A 25,865-nucleotide genomic window follows, 5' to 3' on the forward strand; every position below is an offset into this window, starting at 1 on the left:
AAGTCATTTCTTCATATTGTCCACGTGTTCTTCTTGCACAACAAGGTAGGCACCATCATCTGTTCGTTGTGATCATGGAGCATATATAAATTGCACGTATGTTCATTTGTGCTGTAGCATGCAGAATGTAAGTTGTATTTGACATTTTATTAGAGACTGCAGATGAGGCCTCCAGCTTCCACAGAAGTGGCCCTTGTTGGATTTATTTTCTCTGACATGAGTCAGTTTTTTCCTTTCTGGGCAGGTTGCTGAGATGACTCCATTTGCCTGTGAATGGTAACTTTAGAGCTGTTTCCTGTGGGGACCATTTCCTTCTGCAGGATGAATATGTGGCCAGCGTGGAGCAAGCCTGGGCCAACTGGGCCTGGGAAGGGCAAGGCAAATGGGGAACCTCCCACCATTGATAGAAAGTTTAGCAGTTAAGTATGATTTGGTCTCAAAGCACTCTTTCCTTTCCTAGTTTTTGGGTTTCTGGGTCAAAGGAGGTAGAGAAAGAGAAGGAAAGAGGAAGAAGGGCATGTTGTGGGCACACAAATGCAAAGGCAGAATCTGGCTGTTGACTGAAGTCTGAATTCCAGCCATGTGATCTGTCTGAGTCAGTGTTACGGCTTTATGCACAGGCCATCAGTTGTGTCTATTTACCCAACCATCCTTCAGAAAAGCCCGAAGAGCCACTTAAAAAATGATAATCATAACAAGGAAGAAGACATACATTCTACTGCTTTGAAATAAGTAAACATTTAATAAAAAGAAAAGCTTGTTTAACTATTAAGAAAACACAAAAATGCAGAAAGATCTGTTTCTTTAATGCTCCTGTTAAATGTCTCTCCCAGCAATCCTGAGCATTTCATCTGAATCACTAAAGTTCTTGACTACCATGTTTTGAAGCCAGTGAGAGCGTATAAAAGCAATTAATCAAAGTTCACTGCGCTCCTGAAGAGTATGTCTTCTTCTGGAAAGCAGAGGGGTAGAATAACTTAAAACTCAGTGACAGTTAATAAGCTTTTTAGAGTCCCTGTGTGGATCTGAAAATCATGCCTTATTAGTATCTTTATCTTTCTTGCTCACTCATTCATGCTTATTTTTATTTAATTTTAATTTCTGGCCTCTTTTTCATAAGTTTCCCTCTTTTTTTCCTGACAGAGTGCTGCTTTAATAATCTCAGAGCACAGTTTTTATTTGCTACAAAAATGCTCAGCAAAAGCAATATCCAGTGTCTAACAAATCTCTCAACTGTTCTTACAGATCATCCCTTCAGAGGCTCTCTGTTTTGTTTGGTTGGTTTTTAAAATATTGGTTATTGGTGAAATGTGTTCTGCTTTACTTTCTGGACCCTCTAGAATTATTTTTAATGTATCCGATATTTCTAAATCCACTGCATTTCCTAGCCCTTCAGTATGGGGAAAGCAAATTAGTTCAAGGATTCCCAGCAGCTGAATTTAGCCAGAGAGCTGCTTAAGGCTCTCCCTAGCAGATGTTTTATCCACTTAGACAGAAGTCATAGAATGTTATAAGACCTCCCTGCTTTTTAATCCTAAAAATAAACACCAACATATTTGAGATCTGAAGATTCCCTGATTCAGAATGAAAAAATGCCATGACCACCAATTTCAGAGCCACATTCTAGGAATGAGTGACAACCCAGAGAAAAGTAGCTGCTAAAGCTTGGCTGGATAAAAAGGTTGACCTTAAAGGAAGTAGCAGATACAGATATCAGTGAGATTAAACAGGTTTGTTGTTTTCATATAGCTTGTCATCATCTTGGAAACGTATAAACATACCCAAGATAAATGTCTAAACAACATATCAAAATTTAAAATTTTAATTAGAAAACTTAATTTCAGGGTTTCAACTGCCTGACCCAGTTAGGATCAATTAGGAAGATTTTTAATATTGAGTTTGTCTTTCATTATTAAAGCATCAGCTTACTCAGTCTCTACTTGTGTACACATCCTACAAGGCAAATCCCTGTCTACTTTTGCATGCCACGGAATAGGCTTAGAGTTTAAAACACAGCCCTACTGTTGTGAAAAGCATCCTGGGTTTTATAGCATTTTGCCTCCCTCCTTAAAAGCTACAGGCATAGCCAAGGCAGTGTGAGGGACCAGAAATAGAATTAGAATATTTTTCCTTCTTAATTGAGATTGATTTGCAACAAACAGAAATCTCTTTATTATTCTATCAATAATATTAACATAAAGTGAGTAATGCCCTTAGGTATCCCCAAAAGGGGATTGGTATGGGAATTCTAATTGGTCAATTTTCACTGAATTTTTATCAGACTCATTAAGTCTCAAGTACAATGGAATCATGTGAGATAAACAAGGAAAGACCTTTGTGACACAAATTTTAGAGAGAATCAAAAGCTGCAGTGCACAAAACCATGTGAGATTACAATACATGGAAGTTAATTTCATCAGTATATGCATATGCTAATTCAGAACCCAATTTAGAATACATCAGACAACAGAAACCTTTTATAGGGTGGATTTCAGAATCAACTATGGAAATAATAGTAAAGGGCCTATGAATTTCTCTATCCCCATATTTTGCTTGAGCTATTTCAAACTGTATAATTTATAAAATGGTAAGGAATTATCATGCCTAGTTTGTAAGACACCTAGTTGCAGAGTGGACAACCCATTCTCCAAATCCAAAAAATACTATGACTGTGAATTTTGTAGGTTTTCACATGTGACATTGTGCCATGGATGTCAAACTTTAATGTTAGCGATGAATAGAGTTTGTAGTTTTTTTCCCCAATGCGTCATTGACACCTAGAGACATTTCCTGATTGGAGAAGGCGATATACAGACTTTGTTTCAAAGTGTTCAGCTCTCTTTGGCTTCATAGCAGATATTTGAAACAGGAATGAATGAACTTTTTCCTTGACTGACTTTTTAGTTCTCACGGGCCATTCGTTGCTCAGGATCACTTTTGTATAGTGTGTGCACTAAGTGGGTGTAGAAAGGTCGATAGTAATAATAAACTGCCCAGTGTGATGTGGGAAAAAGGTTGTCCATAGACAGAATTTAGCTACTTTAAGTGAATTAAATGACAGAGTAGACAGGAAAAATGCTAGAAGTCGAGCTATACATATTGTAAATTTGAATCATTCGTCAGAGTATGTATTGGAGTCTAGGAGGAATTTGAATGTCACTATTACTTAGAAAACCCAAGGAAAGAAATAGAAACAGAAGAAAATATTTGCTGAAAAACTGGAAGAAAACTACTAAGAATAATATTAAAATCTTTATTATATAGAAAACGGATTCTAGGGACTTAATTTGAGGGGTTAGATATTTATCTGACAATTGATGTTAATGCGTCAATTTTGTTTGCATAGGCTGTTGTGATGTGTACTGGCCGCTCAGTAATGAATGAATGAATGAACGAACCATTATCAAATTCCACTTTTCCAGATGGCTGTTCACAATCTCCCTACCTAGGCAATATAACAACATTAGGAAGGTCTGTGGGGGCTGTTTTTCTATAACCCTTTGTGAGGTTCTTGTCTACCTTGTGTAATTTGATCTTTGATTTCTTAAATTCTACTAAAAGATCTCATTTATGGATAGAAACCATTTTTCTTATACATGCTGGACCACATTCACTGATAAATTAATTGCCTTGGAATTCCTCTACTTCCCCTTTACCAGCTCCTTAAACAAGCTAGTTTCCTCTCCTAGGCTGCTGCTCTTTCTGAGTCTCCTTCCATCTGAGGCTAATCTCTCCAAAGACGCCATCTCTATCCTCTTCCCTTATCAAGAACTTTCATCTCCTCTGCCATTGTTCATTCACAAGAGCCAAAAGATGGAGACAACCCCAAATTTCCATCAGTGGATCAGTGGGTAAACAAAATATGGTTATAAAAGTGCAATGGAATATTATTCAGCCTTAAAAGGGAAGGAAATTCTGACACGTACTGCAACATACATGAGTCCTGAGGACCTTCTTCTAAGTGAATTAAGCCAGACATGAAAGAATAAATTTTCTTTAATTCCACTTACATGAATTTCATATTAGAGTAGTCAAATTCATAGAGAGAGAAAGTCAAATAGCAGTTACCAGGCGCCAGAGGAAAGAGGGAGCAGGGAGTTACTGTAGGGTGGGTACTCAGTTTCCATTTGAGATCATGAAAAATTCTGGACATGAATAGTGTTATGGTTTCTCAATATGAATGTGCCTAATGCCACTGAAGTGTACCCCAAAAAATAGCTAAAATTGTAAATTGTACTTTATGTATATTTTACCTTAATAAAGAGGGAAAAGAATTTACTCTTCTCTGTCCCCCATCTCTGACCTCTCACTCTCTTTTCCTAGCAGCAACGAAAACGTTCTGTGCTGTAAGCCAAATTGAAAACCTCCTTTTTCAGTACTCGACTGACTGCACCTGCAGCTACATCCCTCCCAGCCAACCATTACCCAGTCTGTAATGGTCGTATAAACACTTACAGTTACCCACCATTCACTCTTCAGAGCATGCCTACATGACTTCTGCTCACACTACTCCGCTGACCCTTGCCAAGGCTATGAATGACTTTATATTGCCAAATCTAATGAATGCCTTTCAGTCCTCACCTCATTGGGCATCTCAGCAGCATTCCCATCTGTTGACCTTGTCCGTCTTCTTCCAGCACTCTTTAAATTCTTTTGCAACCACATTCTCTTTATTTCTCTCTTTGTTGTCTACCTGCCCTTCTCCCCAATCCCCACCTCTATTCCCGTCTCTGACCTTTAAGTGTTACAGTTTCTCAGGACTTGGGCCTGGACCCATTTACTGGAATTTCCCAAAGATATATTACAAGAATCATGTTTTAAATTGAATTTTTGATACCTCTTCATTGACTCACCATTTTCAAATCACTATTTTCTCTTCTCAGTGGACACTTCTCTAGTCCGAGCCACTGTCATCTTGCACCCACTCCTGCAGGAGTCCCCAGTCAGTTAAATTATTGTTTTTAATTATGTTACTGCTTTTACTTGCTGCTTTTTATATCAGCACCAGGGCGGTCTTTTAAAAATATTCATCACGGCCAGACACAGTGACTGGTTCACGCCTGTAATCCCAGCACTTTGGGAGGGTTTCACATGTTGGCCAGGATGGTCAGGAGATCGAGACCATCCTGGCCAACATGTGAAACCCCATCTCTACTAAAAATACAAAACTTAGCTAGATATGGCAGTGCATGCCTGTAATCCCAGCTACTCAGGAGGCTGAAGCAGGAGAATCTCTTAAACCTGGGAGGCAGAGGTTGTCATGAGCCAAGATTGCGCCACTGCACTCCAGCCTGGTGACAGAGCTAGATTCTGTTTCAAATATATATATTCATCACATTGTATCACTCCTACTCAAAACACATGGTTCCTCTGCCGTTTCTCCTCCACTAACTCTGTCTCCTGGTTTCCTCACCTAGCTTCTCTGCACCTTGAATGACTAAGCAATGACCTCCCATCACTCTTAGATTAAATCAAAGCTTCTCTCATGCCTGTGCCTGTTGGCTTTTCCATCTGCATCCTGGCGGAGTTTCCTCTGTCATCTCCCAGCTTCTGGCCTTCTTTCACTGCTTTGAATGCACCAAGCGTTCCCCACACATGCCCTTTGCATTTGCTGCTTCCTTCACCCTCAAGACTTTTTTCCTGCTCTTCACTTGCCTGGACCTTCTCATTCTTATATTCTCAGCTTAAATCTATTTTTTCACTGAGGCATTTCCCAATCAATCAATTCCCTATTATTGTGTCTTCTAACATCTTTCATAGCACTTATCACAACTAACAATTATAGATCTATACTTGTTTTATAACTGTTTCCTCTGTTAGAATGTAAATTTCATGAGGATAGTGTGTGGTTTTTGTATGCCAACATATTAATCTTAAGCAATTGCTTGTAATTTCTGACACCTAGTAGATACCTGATAAATATTTTTTGAAAGAAAAAAGAGAGCGAGAAAGAGAGTAAGGAGAGAAGAAAGAATATCCATGAGTCTGTTTCATATGACCTCTATAAAAATGAACAGAAAAATGGACAGGTGTTTTAAGCAAACTTATAATTCATGAACATCTAAATTTACATAAAGGGTATGTTGAAAGGTGATTTTTCCACTTTACAAAAAAGATCCATCATAAGATTCTTTAAACAGGCTTCCTAGGTACATGTAAAATAAGATTTTATTGATTAAAACCATATGTTTGCACAGAAATTTTTAGGAAAATATCTTTTATATAAAGTAAGGTTGACCTCTAAGCAATTTCCTTAAGGCACCTAGCCCAGAATGGCCAATTCTCAAATTTCTGAGGTAACAGATAATGGGAGGCCTGGAATGCAGTGCGTATTTGAAACTCTAGAATGCAAAGTAGTAATTTTAGGCATTCAGGGTTTGTGACTCTTCTCACAAAAATAGCTAATGGGAAGATAAACCTCCCCAACTCCTCCTTCTATATCTCAGTGAAAGTAAGAGTGGCTGTGAAATGATCCCCACAAAGGCTGCTGCAGAAAGGAAAACAAAGGCTTGGAAAGTCACCAAATCCAGTCTTTCCCCTTACTCTCTCGCCACCTCCACTACTGCCACTACTGATAAGTACGTTACTTTATTGCAAAATGAAAAGGAATTCAGTGTGTTAATAAATAGAAAGCAGTTAACTCCTCTGAGTCTCAATTTCCTTGTCTTAACAATGTGGGAGTTTGAGGGGTTTTTTAAAGATTATTTTATAATGCTGTTCCTGAGCCTACCTAAACTTTACAAAATAAGGCAATTTGTAATCCTTTTCTCTGGCTAATAAAATAAATTTCACAGCTATTTCTCCCCTTCTTATTGGAAACTTTAGTGAAGGATTATGAACTTTAAATCAAAGCATTTATAATATTTGTAGAATTGCTTGATTTGACTGTTATTGGCGGTTCTCGCTAAGAAGAAAATACCTTGCAGAATTTACTTGCAACTAACATTTTTTTCTTACTCAACATATTCCACTGTTATGGAAGCATAGTGAGATATTGCTGAACTACAGGACAGGTGAACCATTTTAGCTACCAGAAACAAAAATAACTTATAGGGTGTGGTAATAAAGATCAAGGTAGGCTGGGAAATAGGTTAATTTTACCCTTCAAAAACAACACTGCTTTTATCTCAAAAATCCCCAAACCTGCAAATTTAGAAGAAAACACATGGGACATGAGAAAAAAAGAAAAAAAAAAAAAAAAGCCTAATACCTAAAGCTTTTGGCAAGATTTTTGCCCTCATCAACCACCTGAAGCATTATTTCTACCCTGACTCCCAACTGTGTTGAATATTTTGCCCAAACATTACTATATTTAATGACATTTTGAGCAAAAGTTATCTAAGTGTTGTACTGATCTATTAACTTCTCACATAAACATACATGAGAGCATTGAATGAGGTGTTCAATAAGGTCTCTTGTGGCACTGTTGTATAATTCCAGGAGTTTATCCTTAAGTACCATTGACACTAGGGCTCAGGAAGCCTGCTTAGGAGATTAGTCAGCTTTTATTTATATATTAATGACAATCTTTTAGTTTCTTGCTCTCTATTGCATTAATAGGTCATTATAATTAGTCTTGAATATTTGTCTAAATAATAAGGAAAATTTTCCAATTATGTGTGCTTAGGCTGGCCCTTCCCTTCCCCACCTTCTATCGACACCTACAAAGGGAATCAGTATCTCATCACAGGAGGAACTGACATACTCATTGTAAAGAAATTCCTGGCTGGGCATGGTGGCTTACCTCTGTAATCCTAGCACTTTGGGATGCCAAGGTGGGCGGATCACTTGGGGTCAGAAGTTCAAGATCAGTCTGGTCAACATGGTGAAACCCAGTCTTTACTAAAAATGCAAAAATTAGCCAGGCATGGTGGTGTGCACTTGTAATCCCAGCTACTCAGGAGGCTGAGGCAGGGGAATCACTTGAGCCCCCAGTGGCAGAGATTTCAGTGAACCAAGATCACACCACCTGCACCCCAGTCTGGATAACAGGGTGAGACTCCGTCTCAAAAAAAATAAAAAATAAAAAAAGTCCTAACTCTAAGCAACCTGAATAATAGAAGAATCACAAAACAAGCTGATGTTTCTTTCTCAGACTTTCGTAAAAGCACATGATATTGTGCATGATACATGATAAATATGAGTGAAAAGAAGAAAGGAAGAAGAAAGAAAATGGAAAATTTCCTAACGGCATTATTTTTCTGCTTTCATTATCTTATTTTAGTTCCATTTTATGCCAAATGATCTTGACTTACTTAGAATAAAGAAGTGTAACTTAATGAGCTCATCCCATAAATATCTTAGCTTTACCGCAAAAACAATGTGATTATTGTTAACAACCTTCTTCTCCTTCATGTTCACTAGATTTGGAAAGAAGAAAGAGGATAAGGGTGGAAAGGCTGAGCAGAAAGGTGCTCTGAAGCATGGTGGCCTGAGAGAGGAAGAGCTGGAGAAAATGAAAGAAGAGCGTGAAAGGTGAGAAGTGCTGAGCTCTTCATTTTCTTTACTCTTTGGTCTGTGTTTAATTTGGATATTGCAATAGTCAACTGGAGAAATTTCATTTTAAGAAGTATAGAGGTTGACTGATCCAGAAGGAAAGGTATCTGAAACAAAAAGAACCTACTTCCCTCTCTGGGAAATTTTTATTCTGTTTTGAGAAGAAATAACTTCATGTTTTTACTATATCAGTGCCTGTAATTCCATAACACACTACCACCTGTTTTGACCATAAAAATGCATATTTTCTCTATTTTTTCAAAGAAAGGTCATGTGGATATTGATGTTTAGAACTATCCAGTTCCCATAGTCTGTTCCTAATTTCGGTCAAGCTGTTGTATACCTTCTTAATTTTATTCTGCGCAATCCTTATAGGTCCTGTAATTTGAGGAGTGCATGTCCTTCATTCTTTAAAAAGACACTGTCTCTTATTAGGCTATCAGCAAGCTCAAGAGTATGTTGCCCATCTGTTAAAGGGCCAGCTTCATTTGCTGGAATAATGCCGGTTTGTGAGAGCTGGATTCTCCTGTTTGAGGAGCTTAATGTTCCATTTGGACAAGAGGTCCTTCACATATCTTTGGTGTTAACTCTGGCAAGCGGATGTGTAAATGTCTGATTTTCAAACATGTAATTGAATATTCATATTTCTCCTGAAAATTCTTTGCCTTCACAACTAAATGAAGCTTGGAGAAAGACTGAGATTATGACAAAACCAGCATATAATTTTAAGTATTCGATTCAGACTTCATCATGTGTACACTCAGATTTATACAAATTTTCACTTGCTTATTAGTTACATTAGTTCTTACAGTTTCTGAAGACTCCATTCTTGTTTTGATTTTACTTTAGTATATGTACTAAGAAAATCACATCTATTCATTGTGTTTTCTAGCACGGAGTGGTCTAAGAGTCTCTACTGTTAACCTTTAACCCCTATCTTGTAGTCTATTCCCATGGAGAGTCTGACTTTTTCAATAGCAAGGAAAAGAAGCTCTTTAGTCCTTTCTCATTTTTGAGAGGTTGATAAGCTGAGTTCTGAGGTCACTGGAGCAGTTAAAAGGAAATCAAGTGTTTTACATTGTTGTTGACTATTCACCTGACAGAACTACCCCAAAGACACGAAAGATATTCTCCACCATAAGCTAAGATTCAGCAATCCTGTAATGTAAAATGTAATCCAGGCTGAGATTTTAATGCATATATTGGCAAAGACTTGTATGTGGGGAGCCTACATCATAGATCTTTTCTGCTCCCTCAACTTCTCCTACTGAGGCTGCATCCCATGGCTCATCTTCAGGAAACTGAACTGTTCACTAGAATGCAGACTTGACATTTTTTGTAGCTCAGTACTTGCTTGGGACGGGGGAAAAATCTCTTAGGAGCTGGGAAACTGTGTGCCAGCTAGGAAATTGATAACCCATAAAATAAGGTGAGTTGTCTTTAAGCAAGAGTTCATTTCCTTTCTGGTTTTGCCTTTAGGAGGCAGGTGCCTGAGGGAGTCTTGTTCTTAAAAGCCGAGCTGTAAATTCACTTCAGCTGGCTGTATAGGCTTCAGATCCAATTTTCTTAAAATATGTCTGGTCAAAATAGTGAAAGAACTACACTATTAGCTTCTACTTAGGCCACTTCCCACACATGAACACATAAAACACATCTGATTGGGGTTTCCTAGAGACAACATTGTCTCAATCATGTGCTAGAGGAAGAAGCTGAGGAGTTGATTTTATGGTTGGGTGCTACAGAATTAATGACCAAGGGCATTTCAACAACTCAGGGGCTAAGAACCACGGATGGTGGAGGTGGAGGCTGAACATCTGGCATTGCTCCTAACCCTGGAGTCCTGATCCTTAGTCCTCCATCATCTTTAGAAAAGCAATTCACAACTCTTAAAGAACTCAGTGAGTGTATCACTCTTCATGATATGTCAATGAAAAAAATAGAATAAAGTAAGAAATAGTGATAAAAGCTATTGTACTTTCTCCTAATACATTTGAAATATGTTGCTTTGCTGTGATTCAAGCCATCCTATTGCTTACTCATTTCATCCTGTCGTAGGTATCATAATAGATTTACATTCATATATATTGTTTTCAAAATATTTAATGCACTTAAATATATACTGTACAGAACTGGAGCCAGCTTGTACCAGCTTATGGGAACTAATTGTTAAACCTTCAAGAATTTTGTAAGCTGGTTGATAAGCCATTGGCAGGTTGAAATTGGCTATGGTGGGTATATTTATAGCACAGTTTTTCCAAAGACCTAGTTTACCAGCACACTGCTGCAGGTCTGTGACAGCTATCTTTAGTGCATATCCAGGAGACAGTTATCCAAAGTAGAGGCAGAAAAAGATTCCAAATTCAACCACATGATTTCTTATAGCAGAGTTTCTCAAAATGTGGTCCAGGGACCAATTGCATCAGAATGAATCATTAGAAGACCTTGTTAAAAATGAAGATTCCTGCACCCCATCCCAGAATCAGAAACTTGGGAGTTGGAGCCCAGGAATCTGTGTTTCATATGCAAGCCCAAGGTGATTTGTCAGCAATCTAAAGTCTGAGAACCACTGACTTGGAGGAACAGAATTTGGTTAGAACATAAAACAATTCTTATTTAGTGAAAAGTGGTACACAGGATTTTTTTCTCAAAAGGACTGAGTGGCACAATGTACAAATATTGTCCTCATTCCTCATGTGCCTTCTCTGAAATTTCTTTTCTGTTCTCTGTTTTTTTGTTTGTTTTTTGTTTTTGAGATGAAGCCTCTCTGTGTCACCAGGCTGGAGTGCAGTGGCACAATCTCGACTCACTGCAACCTCCGCCTACCTAGTTCAAGCGATTTCCCTGCCTGAGCCTCCCAAATAGCTGATACTACAGGTGCATGCCACCACACCTGGCTAAATTTTGTATTTTTAGTAGAGATGGGGTTTCACCATGTTGGCCAGGATGGTCCCGTTCTCTTCACTTCATGATCCACCCACCTCAGCCTCCCAAAATGCTGGGATTACAGGCGAGCCTCCGTGCCTGCCCCGAAAAATCTTTTCTTACTGGTACAATCTTTTGTAAACAAATTAGAAACTCTAACCAGTGCTCATTCAGCTAAGGGAATCACTTGCCCTCAGCATCCCTCATGCACGCAAAACTTACTAAAGCAATATCAGTACATTAAGAAAATTTTGGAAACATAAAAAGTATAAAGACTATTAAAACCATATATAACTCTACCATAATCCCATAACCACTACTAATATTTTATAATCTTTTTTCCTATGCTTATACAGTTGGCTTTATATCCATGGGTTCCACATCTGTGGATTCAACCAACCGCAGATTGGAAATATTTTCCCAAAAGCAAAATTTAAATTGCTGTGCCAAGTACTACATTGAATCTATGCAAATGAAGTGATGCGTAGGCACTATAATAGGTATTATAAGTAATCTAGAGATGATTTAAAGTATCTGAGAGGATATACATAAGTTATATGCAAATATTACTCCATTTTATATCAGGGAGTTGAGCATTTACAGATTCTAATATCCACAGGGTGTCCTAGAACTAGCTAATCCCCCATGAATACCAAGGGACAACTCTATGTTCTTTGAACACTTGATATTCAAAACCTGCACCTATAACATCTTACTCTTTTCATAGCGTTATATGTTGAACATTTTCCCCGTGTTATTAATGTTTTTAAAATATGTCATGTTGATCACTGCCTAATATTCTATGAGGTCAATATGGAATAAATCATTTACTTTCCATTTTCAAACATTTAGTCTGTTACAATTTTTCTCTTTTTTTCTTTCCTTTTTTTTTTTTTTTAAATAGAGACGAGGTCTCTCACTACGTTATACAGGCCGGTCTCGAGTTCCTGGGCTCAAGTGATCCGCCCACCTCAGCCTCCCCAGTGCTGGGATTACAGGCGGGAGCCACCGTGCCCAGACTGTTTCCATTTTTCACTGTTCCAAAGAATACTTGGATGAATATCCAGGTACAAATGTCTTTATAAGTTACCTCCTAAATCATGTAATTCCTATTGAAGTTATAATTTCCTTGTAATTGTTTACCCTAGGAGTAATCTAACCTCAATTCTAAATTTTGGTGTTTTATGTTATCTCTCCCCATTTGTCTATTTTTTTGCTGATTTTTGTATCTCATTTTAATTTATCTACATATCTAATTCCTGATCTGGAACCATTTTGGAGTTATATATGGATAGTTTATTTATAGGTCCACAAATTGAAAAAGTCAATAAAGCTATAAAAAATGAGTTGGGCTACTACATTTGATTGCAGAAATCCAGAGTCTAGAACACTGGTTCTCAATGGGAGGGGGCAATTTTAGCACAAGGAGCATTTGGCTATGTCTGGAGATATTTTTGATTGTCATAACTTGGAAAGAGGGGTGGGCAGTTATTGCCTTTTACTGGTAGAGGCTAGGAATGTAGCTAAAAATCTTATAATGCACAGGACAGCCACCCTCCCCCACAACATGAATCATCCAACCCAAAATGTCAATAGTACAGAGTTTGAGAAACCCTTTTACAGTCTCCAGCCTACACAAAGAGCAAGGTACCCTACTAGACGTCAGACTTGCATTGTGTCATATTTCCAGTGGACAATGCAGAGAAATCTAGATCAGAGGACATAACCCTAGAAAGACTATTAGCTATTTGAGAATGGTACCCAAAGATTACTGATGAATATCCCATCAATATAAGCTTGCAGAATATTTTTTTTTCTTTGAAATTTATTTTTAACCTTGGCCTGCAGAGCACTGGCATTAGTGATGGTGACCTGTTGATCAGATTGTGGATGCCACAAAACTTCAGGGGTTGATAATATGTCCGATGATAGAATCATGAGGAACAATGGACTGAGTTAAACATAAAGAAAGTTAATAGAAACAAATGTAAAGTCTTGAATTTAGGTCCAAAAATGAACTACACATACACAGGATGTGGAAGGTTTGATTTAATACCAAATATATGAACAATTTGCCTGATGGTTTTAGTTGAGCATAAGTTTAGCATGAGTCAACATGTGGATATGCCTGCCAAAAACTTAATCTGGTCCTAAGCTACATTACTGGAAGTTCATGTACAGAATAAAGGAAGCAACTATAATTTTAATTTTACACTGCTCAGATCACACCTGGAGTATCCTATGCCTCTCTTTCACGCAGAGAATGGGGGTACTAAATCCAAGTCTTATTAAAAATGTTGAAAGACCTGAGAATACATAACTTCTAGAGTCAAGACTTTGTGGATTTCTCATGCTTGAAGAACTGTCACATAGGAGAGAGAATAGATCTGTTTTATTGCATCCATTTTATTCCATTCTACACTGTCAGTCTATTTGCTTATTCATCCATTCATTTATTTTATTGAAAACAAATTATTTACTTTAATATTTTCTTATTTATTTTATCTTCTTATTTATATATTTGTCTCTCCATTTTTGGGATGAAGTCTCACTCTGTCACCAGGCTGGAGTGCAATGGCGTGATCTCAGCTCACTGCAACCTCTGCCTCCTAGGTTCAAGTGATCTTCCTGCCTCTGCTTCCTGAGTAACTGGGACTAAAGCGTGTACCACCACACCCAGCTAATTTTTTTGCACTTTTAGTGGAGATGGGGTTTCACCATATTGGCCGGGATGGTCTCAATCTCTTGACATCATGATCCGCCCACCTCGGCCTCCCAAAGTGCTGGGATTACAGGCGTGAGCCACTGCGCCCGGCCAGTCTCTTGAAGATACTAATGGAGCATTATTTTAAGAGAGGTAGTCTTCAGCTTAATGGAAGGGAAAAGTCCTTAAAATTAGACTGCAGTGTGAGGCAGTGAGTTTGTTGACACTAGAACTGTTGAATGAGAAGCTAATGAAATGACTACATTTAGAAAGCATTAGTTCATCATGTAAATATTGGACTAGATCAGAGTTTTATAAATTTCAGTTGCTGATCTATTTCCTTTATTGTCTTAATTATATTTATCAAATAAATAAAATATTATAAAAATACACAGCTGTGTAAGTTAGCTTATGTAATTAAGTACATTAAGCCAACATAGCACCTAACATCTTCTTGTGTATCTTTAATGCTACTTTGTCCTTAGATGATCTCTAGGGTTCTTTCCAGATACTCTAGTATGAGAAATATCTAAATATCTTAAGTAGGGAAGCATTTACTTTTAATTTTCTAGAGCAATCTTTCTTGAATTTACCATGGCATTGGTTTATGGTAGGGCATATACCATTCTTACCTGAGTGTATATGCCCAAGTTTCTTTCTTAAGATTGTGTGGGAGGATTTTCTTAATCTCATGTAAGAGATTTCTGAGCTTAAGATGTGTCCCCTTCCGGTTTGTTTAATGCAATGGAGCCCTGCATTAAATAAACTCATCGTTTTGTTCATGCTTCAGTTAAGTTAGCCATAATAAAAGATTAGCTCCAAAGGCCCATACTCATTGCTAGAGATATGAACTGAATATTATATTCAAAGATGAATTCTCCCAGTATTTTTTCAAACTAAATTAAATTAGCATTTTTCACACGTTTAGATTGCATAAATTAGCATCATGAGGTGAAAGCAACAGATTGTCTTAATATGTCAGTAAGTATATATTGTTGTTCTTTAATTCCAAGACCTAAGTTTGTAAACTTTTGCAAAGTATGAAGTTAATCAGAATCTTGAGCTGTAAAATACCAACTAAATACTTGTATTCTTAATACTGTCTCAAAGATCCAGTGGAGATTGGTTAAAAGAAAAATATGTCCCCTTCCTCATCATTAATTTATCCTGGGAAAAATATCTCCGCTGACACCAAAGACTGTCCTCCATTAAAGTCCCATATTACTGACCCTGAAATAAAACTTCAATAAATGAAGTTTTCTACTAAAATTACAAAGAAAAAATTTTTAATAATGTGAGTTATATACTCCAAAATCTTCTGTTACTCTTATGCCATATCAGAGTTTATTTTGCAGGAAGCTCGTTTGTTGTATTAATTAAACAGTGCTTTTGTAGATCTTACTAGAATCTTAGAAGCATACATGAGGAGATGGAAGGAAAAAAAAAAAAGAGCCAAACTCTTCAGCTTCAGCACTGAGAAATATGAAAACATATGGCTCTTGTTTTCAACAACTAGCCTGAACGGAATGTCTAAGTGAGAGTGAAGCTAAGATTTAGGAAAGTTAATCGGTTTCAGTGTCTGAATTCAAGGTTCTTAGTTTTCTTTCCTTTTGGGAAGCCTTCCAAGAACTGCAGAGACTTCTCCCTTGCCTTATCAGCCGAGCTGCTTGTGGCCTGTTCCCTTTAGTTTAAATCAATACATGTGTTTTTGATATTTGGCAAACCAAGATTTAATTATGCAGCTGCAAGTTCCCCACATAAACGAAATGCATCTTAGAGATATAAAAACATTCAGAAACCATTTATAGTTTGAGAATTCAAGTGGGTGAAAATCTATTCCCAACCTCTCAGCATTTTATTTAATTATGGAGGATTTTTATGTTACTGGAAATTGAAATGAAAACCAGAATAAGACTAGAGTTTATCCAACATTTCTTCATATTGAAAAATGAAGATGCTTATTAGAGTCGAAGAAGGAAAAGGAAAGTATTACATTCTGGAATTTATATTTTGGTTGTAATCTATATACATATAACACTCCTAAATATATATAGCAACAAGTGAATTTATAGGATTTTATCATTATTGTCTACTCCAAAAAAGATATATTAAAGAAACCAGAAGGTTGATTTCTTTAATTTGCCAAGCAATCTCAATAATTAATAATTTACTGAACTTAATAACTTTGGCACTATTTAAACTGTTGAAAACACCCCTGTTTTGGCATGATTACATAGACATGATTAATTCAGCATGGTTTTACTCGTCACTGAATATTCCTATCTTTTGCAGTGGAATTTTCTAGGTCCTGTGGTTTGGGTAAAATAAAATGTTGGAATGATTCCCAGTTTTAATAGTCCCAATTTATTATTACTACTGAACCCTGATCAGATCATGGACTGGATTAGATCCCAGTTTTTCAAAATGCCCCAATTTATAGCTCCCTTAGAATACTGATAAAAATGTGTATTTTAATAAGGCTTTGGTTGGCTAAAAAAGATCCAGTTAATTACTTTTAGATTCTTATTAGATCATCACTGCATGGAAGTTATGAAAAATCTTACTAGATGGTGTTTCTCAGGACAAGGTCATGTTCTCATTTCATGCTGACAGAAAGAAGCTATCAGATTTCTGTTTTTCATAGTACTAACTAACTCAGTGAATGAAAAGAGATCTTTCTGTATCCCAGTGATTTCTACTGATGCTTGTGTTAAGGTAAGAATAGCCATCTTTCCTAGAATGAGAATTAAAAACAGAGCGAGAGAAAGAACACAAACACAACAGCATAGTGGCCATACACCCCCAGCACTCTTTCTTTGGGGGCCATTTTTCAAAATTTGCCTCTGATTTAGTGGAGTGAGAGATTGAGACACAGTCGGGGATGAAGGTAGCTTTAATATCTATACATTTATTTGATCTCTGTAACACCTATGTTCTCAGAAATCCTTGCAGTCACCAACAAAACTTGGCACACCACTGTATTTCTATAGACCAGAGATGGAAACACCTACATCCTAATGCCATGCCAGCATTTTTTATGAGCCAAAATCCTTTTATGGAACTTGAATCAATGTTAGAAGTGCTGTATTAGCAACTGCTTGTCAGCCGAGCTGGATTAATACATAAAATGAATCACTTGACTGGCATCCTTTCCAACAGCCATTTAGGCAAACTTCTATAAAGTACACTGGCTCTTTACAAATTGTTTTAAATAATTTTAAATATTTTTAAAGAATTCATGGACCCTGAAGTGATGTATTACTTTATTGTATGTAGTTGTAGGGTTGTTAGATTACATTCTGAAAAGGAATTATACTGAATTACCTGGAATGATTCCACAGAAATGTTTAGAGTATCTGACCTGATAAAAATGTGGAAAGAAATTTTAAATTTTGCTGATTCAGGATATTTGGTTGTAATATAAACATATTAAACAAATAAACAGGTATTTAATACAATCCACAGTCTTTTGTAATTCACTGGATTTTATGCCAGATATACCAGAGCTGTATCTTGGAGATATAGGTTGAACATCCCTTATCCAAAATGCTTGGAACCAGAAGTGTTTCAGACTTCGATTTTTTTTTATTTTGGCATGTTTGCATTATGTTTGCCAGTTGAGCATTCCTAATCTGAAAATCCAAAATCAGAAACATTCGAATGAGCATTTCCATTGAGTGTCATGGCAACCCTCAAAAAGTTTCAAATTTTGGATTTTCAGATTTGGGATGCTCAACCTATATAGATAAATTTGCTTTGATGGGGATTAAATACAGCAATGGCAGATTTTGAGAAGAGCAATTTCTGTGAAAGCTTTGGGGAACTGTAAGTAGGTGGAGGCCATTTGGTGACTAGAATTTAGGAATGAGCATTTCCACTTTTTTATTTGTTTTCCTGGCATTGGATAAGCCACTTTTAAGGATTTATTCTAATAGTTTCTCATTTTAGTACCATGAAGTAAAATGGTAATAATCATACTTAAAGGCCCCACTTTTCTACATTTTGCTTGGATAAAATGCTTTTTAACTTCTAAGTTACTTAGAAGAAAAAACAATTGCATAAATAAAAGTTTAGTGAACCCAGAATATTTTCTGGGGGCTGGTTTGGGGCTGGATAAAGTACTAGTAAATTTAATTTGCTGAAAGTGCTCTGAAAACTGTGGATATACCAAACTTCTATAAATCAAATATTGAAAAAAAATGTGTGGTCTCTCATCTTCTTTCCTTATTGGAACATTTGTTATATCCTGCTTTGGGACGCTTTCATGACCGGCCAAGGTTAGTTAATGTTCACATAGGTTGGCAAGCTCTATGATTTGAAAGGATGTTCAATCTATTGTCTTCTGGAATCTTCTCCCCCCACCCCATCCCCAACTAGCCTCCACCAGCCCCATCTCCTTCACAGAAATACTAACCTAGGCCTGTGATTTACAAACTCCAAACTTTGAATATGCTTTGTCTGCATTTCCTGGGCAGCTTTTTACATCAGTGATTCTCAACTTAGGGTGATTCTCAACCCAGTGGGTATTTGACAATGTCTGAGAACATTTTTGGTTGCTGCACTAGGGGGGAGGTGCTACTGGAATCTAGTAGGGAGAGCACAAGCATGTCCTATGTCAGCGTCCTATACTGCATAGGACAGCACCCTGTAACAAGTAATTATCTGACTCAAGATGTGACTTGTACCAAAGTTGAAAAACTGTATTTTAAATATATGGACCTAATAGAAATATACTACAGATATTTAGTAATTCTGTAGTTGAACCTAAGAATACGTATTTTGAAAGTATTTTTCAAGTGATTGTATTTATAGCCATGTTTGGGACCAACTATTCAAGGTGATGGACCCAGAAAGCTGCATGGCCAAGTGGAAAGACTACGAGACCCAGGAGTGGGTTAAAGATGACTCTGCATGAACAAACTTAACCACTTCAAGCCTCACGTGTTAAATGAGAAATCTGTCTTTCAGATTGTCGTGAAAATTAAAAGTAATATTTACGAAGCATGCACCGGTTCAGTCTCAGTGCTCAGTGTTATTTTGTGACCATCTTTGGGAATTAAAATCCCAGATAACCTATGCAGTAGTAGCCTTTGGGAGCCTAGGATGCTCTGAGACACACCATCTGTGAAAGTTGCTGAATTGGATTCTGTTATGACAAAGGAGGCCAAGTTGAGCGCAGACTCTGCCCAGCTGGGAGTCATGCCAGATACTTCCATTCAAGAAGCTTCTCCTCATTTTTTATTGATCACTGGTTGGAAATTGCTCCTCAAGCATAGTGAGCTTGGCATGAGATGGCAGCACAGTAGTGGGGGGGGGGGTGCTGGCTGCAGCCAGTTCTTGGCAGCCCTGGAAACACATTCAGGGAGAAGGGACAGAAATGGGGTGGGTGACTGCCAGCCTCTCCAAGTCCACAGGGCATGTGACTGCAGAAAACACTTGTAACCACAGTTATTAAATTCACAAAATTCTCAAATTTGCATTTTCTCTTCTATGTATTACATTAAGGGGGTGGAAACTCCAACCCACTAATATTTGGAACTGAGTCGCTGGAGGAAATGGAATTAAATGTCCTTTTCTTCCTGTTCCACTCTTTCCCAACTACCTACCTTGACCTTGAAGTGTAATGACTTAATGACCTTACAGTGCATCTGAAGGGAATTGGTTGCTGTCCCAAGGAACCTGACCCCTTTCCCAGGCACAAACTCCTGCCTCTTTCTGCTTTGTGTCCTTTGTCAGCATCTCATATTGAGAGTTAGAGAGGCTGAAGTGATTTGGGCTATAGCATAGAAGTCTGCTTCTCCAAGAGGTCATGGAAAAGTCCCCTCAACTGTATTAAACAACAGTAACAACAATGAGCTGTTTAGATGGAAGATATTAGTATTCATGTTCTTGGAGACACATAGATAATTTCTGAATTATGATTTCTTAAAGCAGAGATTATTAAATTATGACAGGTTGGAGATGAACGGATCAGTGATAATTGCTTTGATCAAAGTCATTCCTCTCTCTCAAACTTTCAGTGACTGTCTATTGCCTAGTGCATACAGTCTAAACTCCTTGGCCTAACGTATCGGACTGTAACCTTTCTAATCATAATTTCTGCTCCTGACCAATATGGCCCCTATGCTCAGCCAATCTGGAATGTTCGTACTTTTTGAGATTACCACTTTCCAATCACTGGGCCATTTCTAATATCATTTCTCCTGTCTAGAATACCCTTCTCCTGTCTGGGTTGGTCCAAATGAATGGAAATTCAGTGAACCCTTGCTTTCTCCATTATACTTCCTCAAACTACCTAAGTTGGAAGATAATTCTTCCATTATATATCCAGGATCAAGTTGCTTGATTGCGGTAATTTTCAGTTTCTTTACCTACAAAATGTATATATAACCATCATAGTAATGTTGTGAGGATTAAATGAGACTCTGAAGTGAAGCATTCAGTATAGTGCCAGGCATGGGGATAGCTAATAAATGGTGAACTTACTATTTTTATTAGTCTTTCTTTGAAAGAGAATGTACATGAATATCAAACTGTTGAGTTCGAAGCCTGCCTCTTCCCTGTACTAGCTATGTGATGGTGCATGTTTTGAGAAAACTTTCTAATCTTGATCATTTGAAGGAAAAAAAGTGATAAAAATATCTAGCCTTCAGAGTTCTTATAAAATTTACATAACATGAAATACTTAAAGCACCTTGAACTGTGCTTGGCATATAATAGACACACTTTGTAATTATTATTGTTGTCATTTTTCTTCACTGAATTGTGTATATTTGTAATTTACAAACATGCCTTCTCTTCTTTTTTTTAATTTAATTATTTATTTTTTTTTCCCCATTTATTTATTTTATTGCTTTTTAGGTTTTGGGGTACATGTGAAGAACATGCAAAATTGTTGCATAGGAACACACGTGGCAGTGTGATTTGCTGCCTTCCTCCCCATCACCTACTTCTGGCATTTCTCCCCTTGCTATCTCTCCCCAGCTTCCCACCCCCCACCGTCCCTCCCCTGACCCCCCAACTGACCCCAGTGTGTAGTGCTCCCCTCCCTGCGTCCATGTGTTCTCATTGTTCAACACCCGCTTCTTTACTACCATGCCATTTCCTTGGCGTGAGGATGATATCGTAAGCATTTTTCTTTTTCTCTCAGTATCTAATATATTGTGTTTCACAGAATAGGCACTCAATAAGAAGTTGCTGAATAATGGATGGATGAATGAATGAATGAATGTATGAACAACTATAAAACCATACTGATTTTAATTTTATTTTTGAATAATTGCCACAATGGAACTAAGAGGCAGAATGGACTAAATCAGTGGTCGACAGAGCTATAGTGTTTAGAGATATAAATAAGACTTTCCCTGGGCTATGAAATGGTGTCAAGAATTATGAGGTCATTTGTAACTGGCAGGAGGACAGTGGAAATGGATCACTGAAGCATAGTGGCCAGTCTGTCAGGACTATCAACACTTGTTTCCCTGTCACTGAACCAGATCCTGAGAGACACACCCTTAAAGTGAATGAAATTTCATCCACTTCACAAGGAAATGAAAATGCTATGGGCCCAGAGAGTGGTTGTTTTGTTGTTGTTTGGGCTTGTGTCCCCATCCTCCTTCATTGACTTAAATTTAATCAGATGAAATTATTTTTAAGTACCATTTGTTTTAACCTTTTAAAATGGAAGAATCGCCTTTTTAGGGAAAATGGAATTTGGTTGTATGGATGAGACACACTGTCCTTGGCTTATTCTTTGTCACATGAGGATATTTTTGTGCCATATTTTGAGTCAATTCAGTCAGAATTCATGGTGCTGATTGTATTTCAGGGGGAAGGCATAAACAACTAATGTAAATGGAGGATCATGAAAAATGGCAACAGCCATTTGTGATATTCAGATGCCATAGGGCTATTCTCTCAAGGAGGCAATAGGACTAAACTCTCCAAGTCCATGATGAGGAGTCCACATCACAATTCCATTAGAACCTTTATCTTACCAAATATTTCTAATATATACTCTCCTACAATTGCATGTGTTTTCTTCATGTCTAAGTCCTAATTTTCCTGAAGCATAGATTGTAACTCGTTTCATTTTCTTACATATCTGTAAAGAGAAGGTATTCAATAAAGTCCTGGTTGACTTAAAAGTATAAAACACTATTAAATTTTGAGTAAGTTGCTTAATTTCAAAAACTGACAACATTTTAATAAGCAGTAGACAACATTTCTAACTATTAAAATATCTTGTCAAACATGCTTCTTTTTGAAAGTATAATATAATGGCCTCCTTGAGAATTACCTTGATTATAAATTAGCTGGGCGCGGTGCCACATGCCCGTAATCCCAGCTACTCGGGAGGCTGAGGCAGGAGAATCGCTGGAACCTGGGAGGTGAAGGTTGCAGTGAGCCAAGATCACACCATTGCACTATACCTTGAGCAACATGAGTGAAACTGTCTCAAAGAAAAAGAAATTACCTTGATTATAATAGTATGCACCAGTTCTTAAAAGTAAAGAACAAATGAGTAGATGAGGAATTGCTTAGACTAATCATTTTTTGAAATAATAGTGGACCCTATTATTGACAGCATCAACAGCTAATTAAAAATTCTATTAGCGAAGATGTAAAAGATGGCACATTTCCAATCCAGATTGACACTGAGAACATACACATAATTGATATTTGCTCAATAATCCTAAAATGTTTCACAGTCTCTAATAGAGGCTTTGATTGCCAGAAAAAGTTTCAAGTGATAAATATATATATATTCTGGGCACTTAAAGATATTTTCAGATCAAATAATGCACCTTTGCAAAAAAAAAAAGTGTAAGATTTTAGCTGAATGAGCATCAAAGGAAATTTTAGTGGGTTGACTTTGTTTTAAAAAAAAAAAAAAACACTGAGTCAAGATAATGTATGGTGTAATTCATATGTTTTTAATCTGGTTATAGTGGATGTAATAAGAAAGTCAAAAAAGGATAATTTGCTAGTTGGACTTTCAAATTTCAGAGCTGCATTTTGTAATGGTTACATAAATGAATGCATATTGAAAAAATCTGCAACGACCATTAAATATTCCACTTTGGAAAAACAAGATCATAGCATTAACAAAATGCTTCAATATTACAGTTCACTGCTTTTGACAATATTAAACCCAAATTGAATATGTTCCTATATAGAATATTTTCACACAGCAACTTAAAACTTGGCATAATAATTTCCCTAGTTTTGATGATCAATTCTATTCCCAGTGATTATAGATTTACCTCACCAATTATTTCAAAGGATGGACAGAGAAGTAAAACCCTACAGAGAAAGGTATTAAATGAAACCAGAACATTTCACAAACTGTTAAGAAATGGGCACTTAATTCTTAAGGAAGCATAACTCATCTCACCAGCAAACAAAAATTCAATGCCAAGAAAACTGACGTTATTCTAAAATATTCCCTGCCTCAAGTGTGTATATGACTTAAGGTAAAAATGGATACCTAATATCATCAGTGACAAATTCATACCATCAAATGAAAAATATTCAGAGGTATAAGCACACTCTACTGAAGCTAGTTGTGCAGTCTTATTGATCAATTTGAAATAAACATCTACGGATATCAATTACCTTGGTCCATACTGTATTGCTCTTGGTCACATAAGCTTGACTCTGCCTCAGTTCAAAGAAATGTTTTAAAATTGTGACATAATAAACTAATATGATGTGTGAACCAACATGGGAATTTAAGTTCTCAAAGATATACTGAAAGATTTTGCTTCTAAGCAGGAGAAACACATTTTACTAAAATCATGCCAATTGACACAGGAAATTTGAGGAAGATCTCCAAATATCACAGATTAAACCCAAAATATGTAGTATGTTTTTACAACTTTTCTAGGGCATTTGAAAACATATGAAAGTATGTAGACATGTTTATGATTCTATTTACACGTTCATTTTTACATTGCCTTATAATCAGATGATATAAGAAAGGCATTTTTTTCATCTGAAGGAATATGAGAAACAGTTTCAAGCATAGACTAGCTAAGGAGTAGGGGATTTATTTTATTACTTTGTGACATCCTGAGGGCATGCTTCTGGTATGAAGAAAGCTTAGCTGTCTGAAAGTATTCTTGTTTGTGAGAATAACTTTAATGCTCTCACCATGAGTGTGCCTGCATGTGTGTGTCTTTGTGTGTGACATAGTTACATAGATAGATAATATGCATATAGGCTTAACGGTGTCTGGTAATACCCTACTTACTACATCCCCTGTGAGCCATTCCTTGATGAACTGGAAAATAACCATTCCTCGATGAACTGGAAAAGTCATATTTTAGTTTAAATGAATGATTACGTACTACCTGTTTTCATGCTGTATAAAAGGATACCGATGAATAGAATTAGGTTCTTGGAGAAACAGGGAGATGTTGAAAAGCAATCAAGAAAAATGTTGGGGTAAGGGGACTGGAACACCTGCAGGGAAGGCACCACTCCTTCTCGCTTACTTCCTTATCCCTGAAAATGTGTTGAGCCCTGGGCCTGCAAGTGAGCAGCATGCACAAAATTGGATTTGTTAATTTTCTGAAAAGAATACAGCTAGCTGGCTCAAAGAGTTAAGGCAACATGCTAATAAGGCTGATATCATATAAATTATGCCCCTTTATGGATGATTGATGCATTAAAAATAATCACATAAGTACCCACTGTGGTACAAGTACTGTAATAGATGCTAAGGACTCAGGATTAATTTTTTATAAGGAGAAATAAGGTTTCTTCATCTTGAAACAATCTGCACTTCTTACAAGGAGCCCAAAACTATACCTCAAACCCCAGGTAAACATCTAAAAATAGATTCTGTTGGACCTTCAAGGCCTTCAAGCTAAGGGAACAATGAACCTTTATTTTCAGGAGGAATACCTGAGAGGTCACCAGAGGGTCGAGCAGACTTGTCATCTCCATATTCAAAAAGTGGCATAGGCATAGTCTCTCCATAGTTTGTTGGATGCCTCTCTTTGTATCTCTTCCTCATAGCCCCTAGCCTGATCTCCACAGGTTGGAGCATTCCTTGCAAGATCAATCCAGCCTCATTTACCTTTCATTGAGGCACAGAAATGTTTCTGAAACTGCTCTGCATTTAGCAGCTGGAGGCACCCTGCAGACGGGGCCTCCTCTGGAAGCTGGCCTTCTCTGGGAACCCCCAGTGGAGGCCTGTATTGTGTCCCACCCACTTTGTGTGCCCTTGAAAATCTAACAAGCATGAGTTTTCCTAATAGGCAGCACTCCTTGGATAAACTGTTGTTAATCTATATCATCTTGTTTTCTCTTGTGTCTTTACTTCGTTCCTCATTTTTCACATTTTCTCATATGAAAGGTCACTTTAACTTGGTCACTTCAGTGGAATAGTTCCCAATTTCAGGCCTAAAACCTTATAAGAAAGATGTGTATTTTGATGAATTTTAGTACTTTTGATCATCTGGAGAACTAACGTAATCTATTTTAGGTCCCTGGACCTTTTTCCTTGAGATGCGCTGTCACGCCTTTGAATCTGAGGTTAAATTGAAGTTATATGAAATTTTTCCACTTAGAGGATTTGGTAGATACCTTCTGTTATGATTCACTTTTGACTTTTTAATTATTTTTGGCCTGAACTCTTCAATAATTCAGCAAATATTAATTGAGCATCTAGGCACATGAGGGAAATGGCAAGATGTGTAAAACACAATCTAGTCCCTGCCTGCAACAAGTTCAT

General features: G+C 37.1%; 1 protein-coding gene across 1 annotated transcript in view; it reads left to right on the plus strand.

The window, feature by feature from the left end:
• The window catches only part of PARD3B (par-3 family cell polarity regulator beta), a 1,123,121-nt gene that overhangs the window by 871,226 nt on the left and 226,030 nt on the right, over positions 1 to 25,865 (plus strand). Inside the window, exon 19 of the mRNA XM_017536909.2 lies at positions 8,365 to 8,475. Coding sequence (XP_017392398.1) covers positions 8,365 to 8,475 — 111 coding nt within the window. The remainder of the gene's footprint in view (positions 1 to 8,364; positions 8,476 to 25,865) is intronic.

Source organism: Cebus imitator, unplaced genomic scaffold (assembly GCF_001604975.1).
Source record: "Cebus imitator isolate Cc_AM_T3 unplaced genomic scaffold, Cebus_imitator-1.0 Scaffold101, whole genome shotgun sequence".
NCBI classification, from domain to species: domain Eukaryota; kingdom Metazoa; phylum Chordata; class Mammalia; order Primates; family Cebidae; genus Cebus; species Cebus imitator.